The sequence below is a fragment of the Rattus norvegicus genome, chromosome 2 (genome assembly GCF_021556685.1).
Source record: "Rattus norvegicus strain SHRSP/BbbUtx chromosome 2, alternate assembly SHRSP_T2T, whole genome shotgun sequence".
Taxonomy (NCBI): Eukaryota; Metazoa; Chordata; class Mammalia; order Rodentia; family Muridae; genus Rattus; species Rattus norvegicus.
Genome location: NC_141535.1, coordinates 173,768,643 through 173,787,931, shown reverse-complemented (window position 1 = coordinate 173,787,931; position 19,289 = coordinate 173,768,643). Strand labels below are relative to the sequence as shown.

General features: G+C 38.0%; 1 protein-coding gene across 8 annotated transcripts in view; it reads right to left on the bottom strand.

The window, feature by feature from the left end:
- Lrba (LPS responsive beige-like anchor protein) overlaps positions 1–19,289 on the bottom strand; it is a 580,781-nt gene that overhangs the window by 152,547 nt on the left and 408,945 nt on the right. For all 8 annotated transcript variants that reach the window (NM_001439655.1, XM_087627154.1, XM_087627167.1 and 5 more), the window contains 2 exon segments: positions 6,998–7,117; positions 8,132–8,272. In NM_001439655.1, coding sequence (NP_001426584.1) covers positions 6,998–7,117; positions 8,132–8,272 — 261 coding nt within the window.

The window sequence follows — 19,289 nt, the reverse complement described above, 5'->3', positions numbered from 1 at the left end:
GGAAGATAGTCCCTCAGACCTATGCTGGGTATTTACAGCACAATGGTGCTTCCCCAATCCAACTTGAACACTTTCTATTTCAGTCCTCAATATTACACATTGCTGCTACAGTGGACCAGATCACACTTAGTTCAGATATACATCAGGAACATTGTTATACAAAGTCAGCTTAGACATTCTGTTCTCCATAAGCAGAAAACTACCCTTTTTGTATGATTATAATTCAATGTTCTGCTCAGGACAGTGGCCAAATACAGTGGTTCTTGAACATTTTAAACATGGTTAGTATGAACAGACGTACTAGAAATGTAAATCTGTTATATATCTTGAAGCCTCAGGATAAAAAATAAAAGAGTCAATTTAACAAATTTTATTGATTACAATGTTGTGATGTTTTGACTTTTAGGGTAAGTAATATTACTGAAATCATTTTTATGTTGTTCTTTTGACTTTGAAACTAGACTATAGTACACTTAGTATTAATATATATGGCTTATACTATATTTCTATCAGAAAGTACTACCAGAAGTCACTTTAGAGAACTAACTATTTCCTTAAGTAGAATAAAAGGTATCATTGAAGGGTTAGGTATGAAATGGACTCATAAAGGATGCACAGAAATGTAGATCTCCAAACTATTAAAAGTGCCAAATCATGCTGAAACCAAAGGCCTGCTTTATCCAGACCCCATGAGATCATTCTGCCTACAGGAATCCCAAGTCAGACTTTTACCATTATTTCAGAGGAACAACAAATTTTTAAGTAAAGTTATTCTCTGAGCATCCGTAGAAAGCAAACAACAGGGATTCTAGTGTATTAGCATTCCCTCCAATAGGAAAGAAACCAGAACTAGAACTGTCTTTTATTTTACTTTTGAAAAATAACTGTTTGCCCATTTCCCACACTGTAGGGAATTTATGCTGTACTGACTAGGCAAAGTAGACCTTGTAACCCACTCAAAGTGATTCCTTCCACACCACCATCATGTTTTCCTGTCCTGTTCCTTGTGTTATTGTCTTTATTATTTCTAGAACATCCCCCCAATACAGAACAACACTATCATTAATGATCCAAAACTCCAATGTTCTTTAAAAGTATTCACATTACTATTGTACTTTCCATGTGTTCTTAGGTACTTCTTTTGGGCTCATCATTATAATCTTAAATGTACTTTCTAAACTAACACTTTAATAAGAAAAAACGAGTCATGATTAAATCCTTCCTCGCTGTTAGAAGGGTCCATTTTCAGAAGCACACTAAATGGCCTATGTAACTGTAAATTAATGCTTGTCTGAGTATGCGGAAGTCATTAGGTTGTAGGGTCCATTTAACTGGTTATCAATATAGAAAATGGAGTGATTTATCAATGGCACACCACACAGTGGATATTCGGGATGGGAGAAGGTACAGAGATAGAATATATATATATATATATATATATATATATATATACTAGTAAGATGTCAGCTTCATCAAAGTCAGACCTAAAAACTTTTTACAAAATGACATCTGAGAAGGTAGAAATAGAAAAATACAAGAGGATTTTTGTTTCTTTGTTTTTGTTTTTTTAAACGCACCTTAGGTAGAAATCACCGTAAGCAGGCTCCTGGCCTTTCTTTCTGGTTGGCCATGGTGCTATTTCATTACAGTCCCAGCTGTAGGGTAAGGAAGGAGAGCCAGAGCCCGGGAGTGTGAAGGCCGCCTGGATAGCACAGTAAGCCCTCAGGGCAGAAGAAGAGCAGAGAAAAGCCAACCCACCAAGTTTCTCACCATACCTCTATAGATGCCTTAAATGATACTGTTAGGAAACCAGAGGTTACTCTATTTGTTAACTACCATGCTCAGAACTGCAAGTTTAGTAAATTGCTAATAGTCTTTAAGATGTCAGTTAGAGCGCCCATTATTATTCCAAACTCTTTACTGAAGAAAAAACATAAGAAAAATAAGAAAGGAGAGAGCAGATGACCATTGGTTCTTTTGTTTGTTTCTTTTAGTTGCTTTGTTGGGTTTTCCTTTCCTGGTTTAATTTTTAAAGTATAGGATATTTGAAAGAAAGTAAAAATTCAATCAGATACACACTAAATAATGACTTTTGAGCCCACACCCACCCATGCATGCTATTAGGACAGCAATAACTAGACTGGGTGTGTTGGTGTGTGGTTGTTGTTGTTAAGGCCTCTGGGACAGAGTCTTATACACAGAAACACTTCCCACCTGCAGTTCCTCAATGCAAACACCTGACCTGGACTCAGAGGCCATCCACTCTCCTCCCTGTATGCCTCTTCAGTCATTCCAGTGTCCCTGCTAATCCTGTAGCAGATGGCTCACAGGGGCCTCTCTTCCCTCCCCACTCCTCCAACCCCTGTGTGTCTGCTGCCTGTACCTAGAAACACTTGCTACTCTGTATTCCCAGTGGTCATAGCTGCCAGGCAGGTGAATCACTCCTTCCTTCCTGTCTTCCTTTCTGTGTCTTCATTCTCTCTCTCACTCAGTCCCACTTGCTTATAGGAGCCCCGCATTCCACCTCAACACCATCCAGTGAAGATTCCAACAAGATTCAGACCCAGGACACCTCAGCCCTTTGACCCTGGCTCCCCAAACTTTTAACTGCTTTACTTCAACCAACTTGCAAAACCTCCTCTTCCCACACCTCCAAACCCCTGGGGATTCCACCTCTTAGGTGTGAAGGAGATTTTCTTAGCTATTTCCTGAAGCTATTTACAATTCACAGCCTTTTTCTCAGTCTGCCACCCAGCAGACTGCAGAAGCAACCCTACCTGGCACTCCACAACCAACAGTTTCCTAAGATTCAGTGAGCACAACAGAAACTAGAGAACGGAACAGCCATCCAACAAAGCCTAGACCGAATATCAACACCAACCACCGCCTCAACCATCCCCACCCAGGTGTCTAGACGCCAGGCCAGCATAAACGCGTCATCAAAAATAGCCAGGACACTATGTCTCCACCAGAAACCGGCAAGCCTACTGTGGTTGTGTGAGAAATGCAATTTAACTGAAGGACGAGACAAGGATTTAAAACAGTAATTGTGAATATGTTCAAGGATTGTGTATATGTTAAAGAGGTTAGGAACAAATTCCTTAATGAAGTCTGTGAAACAAAGAACAGAATGAAATTAAGGAAATAGTTCAAGACATAAAAGTAGAAACAGAATGACTAAAGAAAACATAAACTGAGATAAAATCGGAAATGAAAAATTTATAAAGTCAAACAAAGATATTGCAAGTGACTCTCATTGTCCTAGTTAAGGTTACTGCTGCTGTGATAAAACCAAAGCAACTTGAGGAGGCAAGGGTGATTTAGCTTGTGCTTCCACATCATTATTCTTCATCAGGAATTCAGGGCAGGAACATAATCATGGCAGCAACCTGGAGGTGGGAGCTGACATAGAGGCCATGGAGGGTGCTGCTTACTGGCTTCTTCCCCAGGGCTTGCTCAGCCTGCTTTCCATATAGAACCCAGGACCTCCTGCCCAGGGGTGGCCCCACCCACAATGGGCTTGGCCCTCCCACATCAATCATTAATTAAGAAACCGTTCTATAGGCTTGCCTACAGCCCAATCCTATGGAGGCATTTTCTCAACTGAGGCTCTCTCCTCTTCAGGTGTTCTCTGAAGAGAAACAGAGGAGGAATGGGACAGGGCTGGGAGGAATAGAAGGAGGGGAATCTACAGTCTGGGGGAAATGTGTGTGTGTGTGTGTGTATGTGTGTTTCTCCACACTGAAGAGCCTAAAGAAGACATGTTAATTGGTTATATTAGAATAATAGTCACTTTTCACCGGCTTGTGCCTCTGGAATAAGAGCTACAAGTTGAACAGTTAGACTGGCTGCAGGTCCAAGAACCCGAGACTAGACTGACCATGCACGTAGGGGAAAACCAAAAACTACTACTGTGCTAAAGAAACACAGTAATAAGATGATTCCTAATGATTCCTGTCTCTGAAGATTAGTTCCCTATCCAGCACTTATCAGAAACCTTTCTCATCAGCAGATAGGTGCACAATAGAGACCCAGAACTGGAGAGTGTGCAGAGTGAAAGACTGGGAACACTCAGTCTTAAGTAGGGTGTACCCATCAAATCTCTACCCTAAGGGTTCAAAGAACTATGTAGAAGAGAAGCCAATCGGGATGGATGATATCGAGAAGGTCCTTCCAGACACAATGGGACTGACATACATATGAACTCAGAGTGTGGCAATATGCCTACGGCCCATGTACATTCGAGCAAGATTGGGTCCCAGCACTGAGAGGTAGAAGTGGGTACCATTTCTAATTGCTAGCCAAGAAACTACATCCAACTAACACACACTCATAGAGGAAACACTAGTTTCTCCAAGGGAATCTCTCACTACGTCTCTGAATTGCACTTAAAGTCAGGCCTCCTCCCATCAGTAGAGGGCCAACAGAAAATAAACTTTAAGGTTTGTTGTTAATTGTCTCATATTGTTTTTTACTAAGTTTTTATTTGCATTTTATGGTGTGTGTATATGCATTTCTTATACTCTTAGTTTCCTTTTGGAGCAGTGGGGGTGGGGTGTCTCAAGTCTTTTTATATTGCTTTTTTTCTCTTTATCTATTGTCTTTTTATTAGCCTGATTGTTTTCTTAAAAGAGACAGAAAAAAGGCATGGAATTGGAAGGGCAGGAGATATGGGAGTAGATAAGGAAGAGGAAGCCATGATCAGAATATATTTTATGAAAATACCTTTATTTTCAATAATAAAATAAAACAAAATAAAAAGAAGACATGAATGAAATGATAATTTGGGAGAAGTTTCGATAGTAATGGGAGGAGGGAATTGGTGATGAACATAACCAAGATACATTGAATCCATGTATAAAATTACTTTAGAATAAACATAATACTATGAAAAGAAATCTGAGAGGAAAGTCTGGTATTTTATGAAAAAAATAGAGAAGAAAACCACAAGAATCTGTCATGTATACTTCCTGTCCATCTAAGCTTAAGCAACAATTTCATTATTAGGAGAAACAGAAACAGAAAGCTGAAGACATTCAATGTTTCTTCAGTAGAGAATGAAAAGTAATTCTCAAAATTATAACAATCCAGTGTATCTTTCTATTAGCAAAATGAAGTACAAAGTTATATTTTGGTTATGAGGCTTAGGAGATACAGAATGGAAAGAGTAAAAAGAAAATCCTTAAGTATTCTGGGCAACAAAAAAGTCAGGTTCGTCCATTTTTTTCATGTATCCATCCATATTTCTTATAACTTCCTAATAGTTGAGTATGAAATAGAGAAATAGGGAACAGGTTTTAACAACAGTCATTAAATCTCTTAACTGTTTCTATCAACTGTACCTCACCATCAACAGAAACTTATCTATTTAAGATACTTTTGAAAAAGATTTTATTATTGTGGTTTTTGTGTGATACGTGTGAAGATACGCACATGCCAACACATGAGTGTGGAGTTTAGAGGACAACTCTGGGGCTTGGTGTCCTCCTCCATGTTTACCTGGGTCCTTAAATCAGGTGTCTAGCTTATGTAACAAGCACTTCACCTGCTAAGCCATCTAAGTGGCCCACTGCTGACCATTTAAAAGAGAATTTCAATAGTGCTTCAGAGTATATTATGAGATTAAAAAAATCTCGACAGATTTTCCAATAGAAAAGATTACTTTTGCATACAATAGAATCTTCAATAAAGTATCTCTAATATAGCAATATTGTAATCTATAATGTCAAATAAAATAGAATATATTTTATCTGGTAAAGTAGCATAGCTCAATGTGGCTCAGCATTATTACCCAGCACACACTTTGTAAGTGTTCTGTAGTAATACATGCATGGTAATATAACTTTTTTCTGCAAATGCCTGTTCTCATGTGGTGCTTCTTCTCCCCATATGGTACAATTATTTATATATAAGTTATATTACTTTATAAGACTGTAAGGGGCCTAAAAACAATCGGTTGACCTCATTATGCTTTAACAGCACCCAATCCAGTTCCTTATTGGACGTCTGAGGATAGAAGCAGAAGTCTGGCAAGGATTATAGTACCGACAACAGTGATTATTTTAAAAATAGACCTTTGAGAGATACAAATACAAATAAATATGCCCGAGATTTTTCCTATTTTCATACTGTGGTAATTTTCTTCACTATGCTTGGAATTGTGTTCATATACATACATATGCTTATATACATACAATTCAAATGATATGGGGAAGAGGAACATGTAGTAAGCCATATTGGATTTGGGCCTGTCCGTTTTGTGACTGCATAGCTCAAGGTGGCTACGTGACTCTGGGCTGCATGGCCACAGAGGTTCAACCTTGAAATGACTGCCATACAGACATGAGATTGTTGAACTAAAGCCTCTCCCAGGAAGACCCTGGGAGCAATGACAGGATGTTTCAGCCTGAGCAAAACACCGGATGTTCCTGAGCAGATTCCTGAGAAGGGTTCGACCTTTTCAAAGAACATGTCCCTGGAAGACTGTTGCCTCTTTGTTATAGGAGGATATCTTGCAGTGTAGTGATTCACCTTATATCCTTGGGCACTTCCCAAACTCCCCCACCCTAAGCTTCAGTTCCCGCTTCTATTCCTGCCTCAGAGCTTTAATTGCTGTACATTTCTCTCAATAAACGAGACCTTGACAACAGAATCTTGCTTGGTCTCCTTCTTCTCTTGCCCCCCATTTAGGCCCAAGGGTAGCGCCCCTTCGGGACCCTGAATAACTGGGTCCCCGCTGGCGGGGACAGGAACAATATTCTATAATTAGAAATTTCCAACTAGTGAAATGAAAGACATTCAGGATGAGTAGACAGACAGTCGCATACAAAGAAGAAAACAAAAATCATGGACAATGGTTCTCGGCCATTTAATTAAGGTTTCATTCTCTGAGGTTTACCTTCTACAAATATGGCTGGATCAGGTGAGAGAATACGGAACATTTACTCAATAAGAAATAACCTGGCTGTAAGAACCATAAAATGAAATATTTCTGTACCTTAATGTCAGATGTATCACGCTGACTATTTCGCCATGCTCTGGAAACTGATGAGAATGTCCTGTCTGCATGATCAAATTTCCCTCCTTGCAGATTTAGAAAGTAAGTTGTAAAGGGTTCCTAAAAAATAGGAAGTAAAAGAAAAATTTTATGTTTTCACGATTATAAAAATCTTTACATATACATTTGAAACTAATAGTACACATTTGAAACTAATAGTACTCATTAGTTAGTAATATGTCCAATGTATAGAATGTAAGTTGTAGCGAATTATTACATTATAACTCTTAATTTTTTTCCCCAAATGTTCCTATGCCTTCAAAATTTTGGTATCGTAATAATTTCTTCCTTGCCAAAAATAAATTGTTAATATCATTTAGACATGAATTAAATGCATTTGCTTCATTTTTCAGGAAACAGCACAATATGTAATTTTTGTACTTTACGGCTGGCTCACAATTTAAGGAAAGAAAAATGTTTGGAAGGTTTAAAAGCCTTAGTTAAAGAACATCTCTTACTTAACATCTAAACATGTATTTGTGGGTAACTGTATGGCAGTAGCTAAGTGTGTAAACTACATCTAAGACGTAAGTCTGTCCATACTGTAAGACATATGTCTGTCCATATTCTTCTGACTTATGTCTTTCCATACTCTATTCATAAGCTTTAATTAACAATGTGCTGCTGCCTATGCTCCCAAAGACATTTCCTTTTAGTACTTGAATCACCTTTCAATTTTATAGAAACATTTCTTGTTTTACTAATGTTATCATTACACAACAGTGCTGGTTACTTGAAAACACATCTTACTCCATTTAGAGCAAAGTACCAGAATATGTAAATGTGTCTGTGTTACCAAAATGTTAGCTGCTTCTTAATTAACAAGCCATACTTGAAAAGAACCCAGCTAATCTGGTATGATGGGCACCATCTGAAGATACAGATTTGGATACAATTCTAGAGGCAACATTTTTATGGTCAGGGCACACAATTTATTTAAAAGCATTTATTTAAAAGCTCAACTGTTTAAAACTATTTTCAATATTAAAAAAATGCTGATGATTTCCAATCATTCCCCAGTTTCTGAAACATTGGACTGATTTAGTCATGGTCTATTATTTAAATTGAACTTACTATTCTTAGAAGCCACGCAAGAACAAAACTTGCAGTCGAGTAATGAGTACCATAGTGGAACTTTGGAACTTGATCATCTTCCCATGACTCAAATCGCTCTGCAAAGAATGCTGCTCTTTTGGGATTCAAAGCTCCTATTGGCTGCCATTAGAATAGAAGGGAGAGAAAGAAGTATAAATGTAATCATCCTTCATTTCTTCCATTCTTCTAGGATTATCCTTTAAGTATGCATGAAATAAAATGTAAGAATATATGTATTTGCAGTTAGAAAAACAGCGGTGCCTATACTGGAAGAACAAACAGAAAATTTCACATTTTTCCCCAGCATGGCTAAGGATATACAGATAAGGAGGTAGATGGGCAAACAGCTTTTTAAGCACCCAGTCTGAAAAGGCAAATTACATAACCTGCGCTTGAGCTGCACCATATCTTAGGAAGCATCTCTAATCAGAAGCAGCAACCAGAAACATCTTGGCACTAGAGGGCTTACTTCTGTCTCTGAGAAGAAGCTGGCAAGAGGGGCTGAATGCAGAGCAAAGATGTCGTAGGAGAAATGGAGTAAGATTCAATTAGAAGGTTCTACTAACATAAATTCAATCAAAAGGTAGAGGGCGGTGGGCTGTGCAGATAGCTCAATGAGTGAAATCTTGCAGTGTAATCATTAGGACCTGAGTTCAAATCTGAAGCAACCATGAAAAAGCTGGGAAAGGTGACATACAACTGTAAGTCTAACACTTAGGAGGCGGAGATAAGCAGATCCCTGGAGCTTGCTGGAAAGTCAGCTTAGCCAAATCACTGAGCTGCAGTTTCAGTAAGAGATCTTGTCTCAAAATATAAGGTAGAAAGAGATAGAGGAAGACACGCAATGTTTACTGCTAGCCTCTAAATGCCTGCTTAAGTGAATGTCTTCGTCGTCATCCATCCCCCACCCCAAGGAATGGCAAGAATATCTGATCTTATACTGAAATTAAAACATTTAAACAGAAGCAAATCAGTAAAGCAAAGTGAAGACCCTGGACTCATTAGAAAACTCATGCCCCAAGCTCAAGGCCCTGGGTTCGGTCCCCAGCTCTGAAAAAAAAAAAGAAAAAAGAAAAAAAAGAAAACTCATGCCCAGTCAGATGGTCATTTTGGAAAATGAAGTAAGAATATACATTAAGGTCCTTCAAGCCACTCAATGAAGGCTATTATTTTCTATGTAATCTTTTAGACAGTAAAAGAGTTTAAGTACAACAATTGCCTATAAAGCATCCAGAATGAACATTGCTTGACAAAGGCATGAAATGGCTGTGGCTACTCAGGGAATGTACCGACTGTATAAACAGTGGGCAACATTGTGACATTTTCTTAAGGAAGACAAGAGTATCCTTGAGAATTTCAAAACTGAACTACTGCTCTAAAAATGTTAAAATCAGCCACATTAAATTACAATTCACTCTATGGAAACATTCTGACCTGCAGAAAATCTGTACTCCTTACTCAAACTATAAATACAAGTAAAAATTAACTTCTCTAATGAGAGACCGAATTGTTTTATATCTCTCATGAAACTTTACAAATTATATTTATAAGATCAAGAAAATATCTGACTATTCACAAGGAAAATGCTAAACTAAAACAAATAACATTCTTTTAAAATAGACTACTCAGAAGTCACACAGTGAAAAGAAAGCCATGTTCAGACCCGGTCTTGAAATATTTTTCATATTATGATTATAAGTAACATTTTGAAGTCATTATTTTGGCTATATTTCTTAATGTTAGTTGTTTTACCCTCAAAATTGTTAATAATTGGAATCATTTTTATTCAATGGCATCTTGGTTCTGAAAAACATTGTTTTATATTGTCAACTTCTACTTTAAAACTTAATCTTTAAAAACACAGAATTTTATCTGACTTACTAAATACCTGGTAAGAATTAAAATTACCCTAGAATTCTTTCTTTGTTACAGAACCAAAATGGAGGGTCTTTAAATGTATTTTAGTTGTTATCCCTAAAGATACAGCCATGTAAAAAGAAGAAAAGAAATAAAGTCACTAGAAGACAAATTATATGAATTAAAAATAGAATCAATGTGCCTTTTGTATGGTTCAGCAGCATATTAAGAATACACTTTATCTGCTCCTATTTTTATTACTCTCCAAATGAGTACCTCGGTGAATCGATAGTTATAGAATCACATTTCTTGAATATAATGCTAAGACCAATTAGGATTGATTTCAGTAGCATCTGAAAGAAAAGGCATCACACTGAGATTCATGTAGGTAGAACGCGCAGTATCGATTCTGGCTGGTATTGTCACAGTTGGTTTCTGATGCCTGCTACGGGACAGCTATCAAGACATACCACATTTATTTGCAAGCATATAAAAAAGAAGTCACCAAATAGAGGAAGGTTTTAAAAAAAAAGGAGCAGTTGAGCTGTGCACTGACAATGACACACTATCAGCTTACTCAGAGAAGTTACAGTGGGAATACACACATTGAATTATACATTACGGGAAAGCACTGATTTATTGTGGTAATAACATCCACCTCATTAAAAGATTCTGCTCTGCTGCAGTCGGAAGGCTACATATTGTTTACTGCTATAAATTAATGGCAGTGCAAAGAAGACTGTGGAGCCATCCTAACAATAGATCTGTAATGACAGTGCTGTATATCATGGCTTCCTCAGCAGCTTCATAATAAAATGGAGACAATGTATTGAGCTAATACATTCTACCATGCTGGCTCATATTTTTCTGACAACTGCTTTAAAAGATGAGCAGAATCCAACTACATTATAATGCTACGGAACATTTAACTAAGCAAGAGTCAGTCAGATATCAAGTGCACCTCCGTTAAAACATTTAAAGCATTTTAAAAATATCGTCTAAACCAGCATTCCAAGCTGCTCTCTCCTCTCGGCAGAGGAGCTGAAAGTTAGTGCTGACACCTCCTCTTACTTATCTGGTATATTATGGCTAACAATGGCTAGGCAGTTCAGGGAGATGGCTAGTGTTCTCATCTCACATTGAATTCTCTGTACAATTGCTAGACAGGACATTATTTTTAATCAGCAGAATTTTAAAGAAAGAAACAAAAAACCTGGCATTTAAAACTGGCCATAATTTCTTGGTAACAATAAATGAAAAATAAATATTGATTAAAAATACAAAAAAGTACATAATTTAAGTTCATTACAAAGAACAATAAAATATCATTAGGGCATGGAAAAATAAACAGAATAAAATAGAAATTTTAATCGCTATAAAATAAGGGTAAAATAGCATGTAACATTAAGATAAAAATATAGCAATTTGAAATTTGGAGTATCATTAACTATGTGAAAATGGAAATAAAAGCTGGAATAAATTAGGAAAAACAAACTTAAAATGTTAAGAAACTAATTTTCTTGAAAATGGTAGGGCAAAGTGACAAGTCCCTAGTCTGAGACTGCATCAGTGGTTTTATACACACTGCGAGGCAGCATCTCCAGGAGGGTAACAAGTGGCCTGTTAGTGAGCATATGTAGAATTTATAAAGTGGCAGTGTTTAAATCAGCTTTGTAAACTTATTACAACAAAAAATTATTGCTACTACTTCTTGAGAAGTACTTTGCTAATTAACAAAAATATTCCACGTAATGCACCCAGTTCAGATCTGGCACAGAAAGTTGTTCTTAATTATTTCTTCCCTGGGGTTATTTAACCAGGGATATTTAAGAAGAAGGGCCATCAATCAAGCTTGATAAACATTATAACCAGTACCCACGGGGCAGGATGAGAGGAGCACTGTAGTCTCCCTGCCCACTAGGCTCCCTCACTGCAGCTTCTGATATGTCCAAAAGTAAACTCATTTTTCATAGATCTAAGCACCTAGATAATTGATATGAAAAGCTGGAAAATATCAAAGCAACTGACAATCATCTTTTAATCACATTAATGAAAAAGTTTTGTTTTCATAGACCCCTTAAAACTTCACTGACTCTTAACTACCTGTAAAAATTAGCTTTTTCTTTCTTTGCTTCAAATTTGGAGAACTGTAACTTGAAGTTACTTAATAAAAGAATAATGATTCCAGATTGAATTTTGTAACTTATAAAACCTGCCTATTTATTCACAAAAACGTGAGATGAAGTAACAAGTAATCTAGCTCAAACTCAACTTCAATCTTAGCAACTCAAAGGTAAGATTTAAAACCCCCTCTTCACATCTTTGTATCTATCTGAAAGTGCTGTACTGGCTGCTGTTTTTCCTAATTCCAGTGTCTGAACACTATTTTTCAAATATGACTTTTATTCAGTAGGCTTATCTAAGAGCCATATGTGTGAGGTGCTCAGGAGAGCTCTGTGCAAAGTACATCCTGTGAACACAGCTGCTGTGACATCATACACTGGCAACGCCCTCCCTTCTTAACGCTTGACATTTACATATGAACTGCTACAGCTCACATCAACCTTTCAGAAGTGATGCTCCACAAACTTTGGAACCATGTTTATAGCTGCTGAGGCCAAGATAGTCAGGAAGAATTGGCAGGAAACCTCAGAAGTCCTATAGCACATGGATTTGTTTAAATGAACAAACTTCTGAAATCCACAAGTCTCAGACTTTTTCACACATTACAGTATAAGTTTTCTTGAGGAATATTGTTGAAGAAAACAAAAAGAAAGTTAAAGAAAGAGCAGAAAATGTCTGGAGGACATCCCAGGAATAAACGCCTGAAAGAGTTAAAGAATGCTGCTTTGCAAAGACCCACTTTGTGGTGGACAGAGCAGTGGAAAGATGTCGAAGTAGAGAAGGGTTCCGGAAGGGAACACAAGAGGACCACTTCAGCTCTGGTTGGGATCATGACGATCCCTGAAAGCCATCTCACACTGTCATGTACGGACAGTATGACTGGAAATCCGGAATCAGTCTGCACCAGGCAGAGCTTATCCTCTTCTAAAAGCAGAGTGCCAGCACATACTGATGGAGACAGACAGTGAAGGCAAAGCACAAGGCTACAATAGACAAGCTGGTGAACAACCATCCTCTCAGGTTTTACATTATAATGATGTTGAGGGCAAATGTATAGAATAAGGGTAAGGTACCTGATGTATATGAACAGATGAAGGCTTGCAGTTCAGAGAATGGTAAAAGAAATGTTATGTCAAAATGGTCAGTGACTGTTTTAATTATTGGTTTGGGACTATTCCAGCAAGCAGTGTAGAGACCTAAAGGAATGCTCAGCATGACAACAATGTTTCTACTTGTTGGATATAAACAAAGACTCTTGGAGCCTTAAATAAACAAAACTACTATATTTAAAACAATTCGGTACCATCCAGGCCTATTAACACTCTCCATTTTGCAGGTGTGAAAACGTGTCTGGGAGATGTAAAATGTACAAGCAGCTGGTCATCTGCTTACAGGCAGCAGAGTTAGGGCACTAAGACCAAGCTGCAGGCCAGACCTAGAATGGTATGTACTACCTGGGGTAATGCAAATATTGATGTTGAACTCAGATATTAAAATTCATTCATGGAAGTTTTGGTTAAAGGGTTAAAGTAAGATGCATATAGAAAGAGAAGGAGGAGAAGGAGGAGGAGGATGAAGAAGAAAGAAGGAAGAAGAAAGAAGGAAGAAGAAAGAAAGAAGAAGAAAGAAGGAAGAAGAAAAAAGGAAGAGGAGAAGGAAGAAAGAAGGAAGAAGAAAGAGGAGGAGGGGAGGAGGAGGAAGAGGAGGAAGAAGAGGAAGAGGAAAAGGAAAGGACAAAAAGCCGGGCATAGTAGTATAGTATGCACCTTTAATTAATCCTAGCAGACTTCTGTGAATTCGGGGTCAGCCTGTCTACACAGTGAATTCCACGTCAGCTAGGGTTGGTTACACAGTGAGACTCATGTTTTAAAAAAGAAAGAAAAAAACTAAGACACATTACCTGAAAATGTACTGTATTTCTGCACAATAGCATAGCTTTTGTTATATATGTATATATGTGTGTATGTAACAATATATTGTTAAGGTGCTTCTTCTACTTACATAATATCAGGGGAAGCACTTTAGGAGAAGTTATCACAAGTGGAAAAAGCATATTTTTGTCTTGGGGACACTGAAACCATGCTTTAAAACAGTTTCTATCTAAACTGTATACTGTAACTAATGTCTGCTATTTACTCTCCCTTTAACTTTGATAACTGTGTACCCTAGCAGCAACTCCAGATAAGAGCCAGGAATCTATGCATTTTTGAAGCCTTTTAAAGAAAACCGTGGTTATTCTGGTTGTATCCCATCTGCTTTCAGGGGTGTCCCACCCATCTAAGGAAGAAAATAAACAAGAGTCTGTGTTTTTCAGGCCATAGTGCACTGTAGGAAACGCACGTGTCTTATTTCAGTTCTAGCATCTTTTGTATCTAAATGACAAATGAAACAAGCCTGGCCATTATTTTATACTACCTTGGCTTGCAAGGTGTTTTGTCATATGCTGTATATGACAGAGATGGCTTGGCACTTATCTTCATACACTGTAGGCTTTCTTTAATATTGTCAAGGAAACAATTCCATCAGCAAGCTTCTGGAGCTTTTAGAGCTAACAAACACTTTTGCTTTCAGTAGCAGGCATGTTTTTAGTCCCTTGAAAACGCATTATACACAGGTTTCAATGGGGAATTGAATATATACACTATCCCTTTCAATTTAATAATGACATCTTGGAAAAATAAAGTATTCCAGTTTACTTAGGGTACCTATGGAGAACTCAAATCATTTCAAACATTCAAAATGCTAGATTCAGATATATTTGCCATTACAAATCTGCTTTATCAGCTACACTTAGTATTAAGGAGATTTCTCTTACTAAATGTTCTTAACCTGAGTCTGAGAAAGTCACATAAACTGATGAACACAATGTAGATGGAACAGAGCTAGTACTGAGCTAAATGCCAGTAAGAGCCCAAAAAATGAATCTAAAATTCTAAATATAATTTATAAAATATATTTTAAATTATAAAAATAATAAAAACAAGAGGTTCAATGTTGATAAAAATATTATTTGTACATAAATTTCATTTTAAGAACCAACTTAAGACCATTCAAATTAAGTAATTTGTCTATACTGTAAATCAATGTTAATAACTCTCGATGGTTTAACAGTGTACGCATAAGGTACATAGCCAAATAACAAAATTAGAAGAGGGACAGGGGTTTAGGATAATAAAAATAGGTTACTGTCCACTTGGAAAAACTATCATATTATAAGGAAAATGTTACATATCAGTATAATATAGGGCTAAGGAGTTAGCTTAGTAGGTAAAGTGCTTGTTGTGCAAACCTGATGCCCAAGTTAGGATCTAAGGACCAGTGTAAAGCTAGACACAATAGTTCTTACACCTGTAATCGCAGGAAACCTCTACAGAGAGACGCAGACAAAGCCATGGAAGTTCAAAAGCCAAACAGTCTGGCATATACAGCAGTGAAGAAGAGACACTGTAGAAAACAAGACAAGTGGTGAAGACTGACACCTAAGGTTGTCCCCTGTTCTCCATGTGCATGCACACCATTCTTCCTCTTACCCCATGACTAAAAAACAGTTAGAGTAGTACAGGCTAAACCTGACAATACACAGGTAAGCACCTGAGTTCTGCCAGTAGCTGAGGAGCTACTGAATCAGTGAGGGCTGCTGGAAGGGGAGAGACAGTTTTCTTTAAGGTATGGACCCTTATAGGTTGACCATGTACCTAGAAGTGTCCACACAGATAAGACTCTGGGCCATTAAAAGAAAAAAAAAGACATGAAATTTGGAGAGGAGGGAAGTACGTGGATAGTTCAAGGAGTGTGGGTGAATATATTCAGAAAATTGCATATATAAATTTTCAAAGAATTAATAAAAATACTATATTTGTCAAAAGAACCTGAGTTGTAAAGTATTGTAGAAACTACTAGGATAGTTCAAATATTAAGTAGACAAAGTATAATTGGGCAATAGTTAAAATAACTGCCTTTCAGGAGAGATGTAGTAATTGTTATCAGTTTAGTCAGATAATCACTAATATCTCAATAGTTGAAACAGAGAAGATCCTAGTAATTCTCATAGCTCATGGATAGCTATTGGGCAATACAAAAAACTAGAAAATGTTAATAACAATTTGGAATTGATCTTGAGCAATGAGACCTGATATACAAATAATCAAGGACTAAAGGCTATAACATTACCAGAATAAAAGCCTGGCAAGCATTGGCAAGCAAGACTATCCTTAAGACAGTCCCCAGGCTGGAGAGATGGCTCAGTGGTTAAGAGCACCGACTGCTCTATCTGAGGTCCTGAGTTCAAATCCCAGCAACCACATGGTGGCTCACAACCATCTGTAATGGGATCTGATGCCCTCTTCTGGTGTGTCTGAAGGCAACTACAGTGTACTCATACAATAAAATAAAATCTTAAAAAAAAAAAAAAAAAAAAAAAAAAAGACAGTCCCCAGGCTGAAGACCTGAGATGAAGTGAAAGCTGGCTACTAAACAGTCTAGGCCAGGATTCTCCCTACACTGTTCAAAGGGACACTGCAGCAAGGACAGAGAGAAAGACTGAGTCTACGTTCCTCTACCTTTAGTTCCACTAGGCCCTCAGCAGACTTAACGAAGCTCACTCCCCAGTTAGACTGCATCACCTAAAGTACAAAACAAATAACTTCTCCCACTGAAAGAGGAGAAAAAAAGCAAGCCAGATTCACGAGGACAATCTAAAATTGATCTTAATTTCCTATACAAGGTGATATGCTAGAAGATCATCAATGTCCAAATATTTCATTTGATCTTTTTTGTATGTAAGAATACTGATGTAGCTATCACTTTATGGTTCTCTATCTTTAGAGAATTATGACTAATTCACCGTACCCAGAGGCACCGTAACTAAGTCAGTTATAAAGCAGAGGTATCAAGAGATTTCATCCACCATGCCTAAGAGAAGGCTTAGGTATAGAAACTGAGCACAGGGAAGTACTGTTCCCAGTTATTCCATTATAAAGTCAAATTCAGAAAGAAGCACTTTCTAAAATGATTACTTATATTTACCTCTGTTTTGCATGTAGTGATATAGCATAAACTTTAATATGGAGTACTTATGTTTTACTTAACATCAGTATTTAAATTACAACCACTCATAAAAACAAATACAATATCTCAGTCTTTCTTCCAAATGAAGGACTTTTTTTTTTTTTTTAATTATTAACTTGAGTATTTCTTATATACATTTCGAGTGTTATTCCCTTTCCCGGTTTCCGGGCAAACATCCCCCTCCCCCATCCCCTTCCTTATGGGTGTTCCCCTCCCCACCCTACCCCATTGCCGCCCTCCCCCCAACAGTCTAGTTCACTGGGGGGTTCAGTCTTAGCAGGACCCAGGGCTTCCCCTTCCACTGGTGCTCTAACTAGGATATTCATTGCTACCTATGAGGTCAGAGTCCAGGATCAGTCCATGTATAGTCTTTAGGTAGTGGCTTAGTCCCTGGAAGCTCTGGTTGCTTGGCATTGTTGTACATATGGGGTCTCGAGCCCCTTCAAGCTCTTCCAGTTCTTTCTCTGATTCCTTCAACGGGGGTCCTATTCTCAGTTCAGTGGTTTGCTGCTGGCATTCGCCTCTGTATTTGCTGTATTCTGGCTGTGTCTCTCAGGAGCGATCTACATCCGGCTCCTGTCGGTCTGCACTTCTTTGCTTCATCCATCTTGTCTAATTGGATGGCTGTATATGTATGGGCCACATGTGGGGCAGGCTCTGAATGGGTGTTCCTTCAGTCTCTGTTTTAATCTTTGCCTCTCTCTTCCCTGCCAAGGGTATTCTTGTTCCCCTTTTAAAGAAGGAGTGAAGCATTCACATTTTGATCATCCGTCTTGAGTTTCATTTGCTCTAGGCGTCTAGGGTAATTCAAGCATTTGGGCTAATAGCCACTTATCAATGAGTGCATACCATGTATGTCTTTCTGTGATTGGGTTAGCTCACTCAGGATGATATTTTCCAGTTCCAACCATTTGTCTACGAATTTCATAAAGTCATTGTTTTTGATAGCTGAGTAATATTCCATTGTGTAGATGTACCACATTTTCTGTATCCATTCCTCTGTTGAAGGGCATCTGGGTTCTTTCCAGCTTCTGGCTATTATAAATAAGGCTGCGACGAACATAGTGGAGCACGTGTCTTTTTTATATGTTGGGGCATCTTTTGGGTATATGCCCAAAGGAGGTATAGCTGGATCCTCAGGCAGTTCAATGTCCAATTTTCTGAGGAACCTCCAGACTGATTTCCAGAATGGTTGTACCAGTCTGCAACCCCACCAACAATGGAGGAGTGTTCCTCTTTCTCCGCATCCTCGCCAGCATTTGCTGTCACCTGAGTTTTTGATCTTAGCCATTCTCACTGGTGTGAGGTGAAATCTCAGGGTTGTTTTGATTTGCATTTCCCTTATGACTAAAGATGTTGAACATTTCTTTAGGTGTTTCTCAGCCATTCGGCATTCCTCAGCTGTGAATTCTTTGTTTAGCTCTGAACCCCATTTTTTAATAGGGTTATTTGTCTCCCTGCGGTCTAACTTCTTGAGTTCTTTGTATATTTTGGATATAAGGCCTCTATCTGTTGTAGGATTGGTAAAGATCTTTTCCCAATCTGTTGGTTGCCGTTTTGTCCTAACCACAGTGTCCTTTGCCTTACAGAAGCTTTGCAGTTTTATGAGATCCCATTTGTCGATTCTTGATCTTAGAGCATAAGCCATTGGTGTTTTGTTCAGGAAATTTTTTCCAGTGCCCATGTGTTCCAGATGCTTCCCTAGTTTTTCTTCTATTAGTTTGAGTGTGTCTGGTTTGATGTGGAGGTCCTTGATCCACTTGGACTTAAGCTTTGTACAGGGTGATAAGCATGGATCGATCTGCATTCTTCTACATGTTACCTCCAGTTGAACCAGCACCATTTGCTGAAAATGCTATCTTTTTTCCATTGGATGGTTTTGGCTCCTTTGTCAAAAATCAAGTGACCATAGGTGTGTGGGTTCATTTCTGGGTCTTCAATTCTATTCCATTGGTCTATCTGTCTGTCTCTGTACCAATACCATGCAGTTTTTTTTAATCACTATTGCTCTGTACTACTGCTTGAGTTCAGGGATAGTGATTCCCCCTGAAGTCCTTTTATTGTTGAGGATAGTTTTAGCTATCCTGGG